We start from the raw sequence: 2,588 nt of genomic DNA on the forward strand, positions 1-2,588 counted from the left end.
TAAGGTCCCTTCAGTCATTATTCAGCAGCTATCGCTTTGCTCCGGAACTAGTCACCTACCTCCATCCCCAGCTCCTCCTCTCGTCCAGTCAGGACTTGGCAGTGAATATATAATTGAGTCAGACCACTGAATCATGTTGTTAAAGTAATCACGTAGAACATTAATGGTATCTGCTACATTTATCATTGATGTTGTTTCTGTTCTATTACCCTAGGGGGGTATTCTGCTCTCCCTGCTCCTATCCATGCCAGGCTGCGTGGATGGGCAGGGAGTGTTTGCCCAGAACAGAACCATTCCCCCAACCTAAAATGTATGCTAATCGTAAAAGATTATTGACAATAGTGGTCCTGACAGAATAATTTATATTAGTGGTGAAATGAACACAAACATAAGCCACTTTTCTGGAATATCTTGCCCCATACATATTCACTCTTGCATTACTAAAATGTTCGCTTGTGTTTGCAAACTGAGGATAAATTAAGACATATATTTGACACTGATGATACTAAATCTTGTGCCTTTCCAGAGGCTGAAAAACAACAGTTATGGGAGATTATCAAAGATGAATTGCAGGACATCCTGAAGAAATACTCCTTAGACTTCTCAAAAGAACAAATAAAGGTAAACAAACTACTCATCTAACAATTCTGCCTCTTCACTTCCATGAAGAAACACACAAGTTTAGCAGCACTGATGATAATCTATGTAGTAAATGTAGATTGTAATTCTTTACCATCTAACTGAAATGTAAAGTCTTGTTTCTCATGAACACATGATGAATGTATTATTCACTTTTGTTTGTGGAAAAAAACATAATTAATGGAGAAAATGCTTAAATGTGTGTTTTACTTGTTTATTTTTGCTCCACCGACAAAACAATATCTTCCAAACAAACACAACGAACAATCCAATACCTGAATGAACCAATAAATCACTGCTTCAAAAGAACCAGTTGAGTGATTGACTCAATGATTCACTCATAATTACAATTAGTAATGAAACCATGCAGCAAACAATGATTTATCTTGAATACTGTTGTCCAACGTTGAAATTAATAGTTTTATTCCCATCAGGATGCATTTCTCCTATGGCATGCTGTGTGAATGAGATCTATTTAATCCTCTAAAGGGATTTTATGGGTCACAAAATTAATTTGACCAACAACATGGATTTGAACATGTGTCGTGAATTACATTGCATATTGTTTTGTATTTTGGAGATCTTCAACGACCCCATCCATGGTCACATTGAGCTGCACCCCCTGCTGGTGAAGATCACAGATACTCCTCAGTTTCAGAGACTGAGACGCATCAAACAGCTGGGAGGAACATATCTGGTGTATCCGGGCGCTTCCCACAATCGCTTTGAACACTCACTTGGGTGAGATATTATTATATTCAGAGCTGACATTTTAGTTGGCTATTTAAGTTAATATTTTAATAATTTGACAACACATTTGTGGTTCTCTGATGTTGGTTAATGGTCATATGATATGCAAGTAAACAAATAAAATATTTAATATTCCATGTTTTTGATCTTGAAGTAAACAGTAGTGGTGTTGTGTGTGTGTGTGTGTATGTGTTTGTGTGTGTGTGTTAGTGTGGCGTATTTATCAGGACGTCTGGTGAAGGTTCTTCATGACAATCAACCAGAGCTCAAGATCACCAAACAGGATTTCCTGTGTGTTCAGATCGCTGGTCTGTGTCACGACTTGGGTGAGGAGCACTAAGGCTTATGGAAAAATCAACCAGCAACTTTTCTTCACGTAAAAAAATATTTATCTGTAAAACATCTTTAAGCAACTTTGATTGCTTGGAATTACTGTATTTTGTGCTTGATATATATATGTAATATTTTAAAGTGAGCCACAATTGGGAAACAGGGTTTATTGGAACAAAACTAGAATCATGTTTTACTTATAGTAGGGGTGGGCCAAAATATCATATCACAAACTTGTAACACGCAATTACGATCTGATTCGCAATATTCTAAATTTTGTACTATTGAGAATATCCAGAGTCGAACAAGCCTATGAACTTAAAACACAGTGGTGCATTAAATAATCAGTTGCCAAAATGGTAATTAAAACCTGAGTTAAACTTTAAAACACTGTATAATCTTAACTGTATGAATCAAACATACATTGATTCTTATTAAAGGTACTAAAGTTCTTCAGTCAAGAGCAGTGCGTGATTTTTCTCTCAAAAAAGTATTTTGACTTTTGTTTGACAGTAATGACACATGATACTGACACATATCCGATTTCCTTCCCATAACTGACAATCTTTATGTAAATGCTTGCCAAGACGGCCTTATTTCTGTGTATATTTGACTGTTTAGACATGTGTCTGAAACCCCAACTTTGTTTGTCCATGTCTGTGTTATGTTTACCAGAGGCTTTATTTTACTTATAAATAAATAAAAAAAAAAACATAGGAAAAACTCAAAGGAACAAGTGGCGAATTAGTCTTCCGGGTTCTGACGTCATACCTGCAGGACTCTATATCTTATGCGCCACAGAAACATGCCCACAGCCATCTTTAGAATTCTGTCTTTGAACGTCTGATTAGGTGGGGGGGGGGGGGCAC

At 36.6% G+C, this 2,588-nt stretch overlaps 1 protein-coding gene across 1 annotated transcript in view; it reads left to right on the plus strand.

Moving 5' to 3' along the window:
* Positions 1-308: 308 nt before the first annotated feature.
* LOC107563284 (deoxynucleoside triphosphate triphosphohydrolase SAMHD1-like) overlaps positions 309-2,588 on the plus strand; it is a 15,055-nt gene continuing 12,775 nt past the window's right edge. Inside the window, exons 1-4 of the mRNA XM_016248107.1 lie at positions 309-321; positions 527-621; positions 1,220-1,380; positions 1,600-1,715. Coding sequence (XP_016103593.1) covers positions 309-321; positions 527-621; positions 1,220-1,380; positions 1,600-1,715 — 385 coding nt within the window. The remainder of the gene's footprint in view (positions 322-526; positions 622-1,219; positions 1,381-1,599; positions 1,716-2,588) is intronic.

Source organism: Sinocyclocheilus grahami, unplaced genomic scaffold, assembly GCF_001515645.1.
Source record: "Sinocyclocheilus grahami isolate Dianchi unplaced genomic scaffold, SAMN03320097.WGS_v1.1 scaffold24.1, whole genome shotgun sequence".
Lineage (NCBI taxonomy): Eukaryota > Metazoa > Chordata > Actinopteri > Cypriniformes > Cyprinidae > Sinocyclocheilus > Sinocyclocheilus grahami.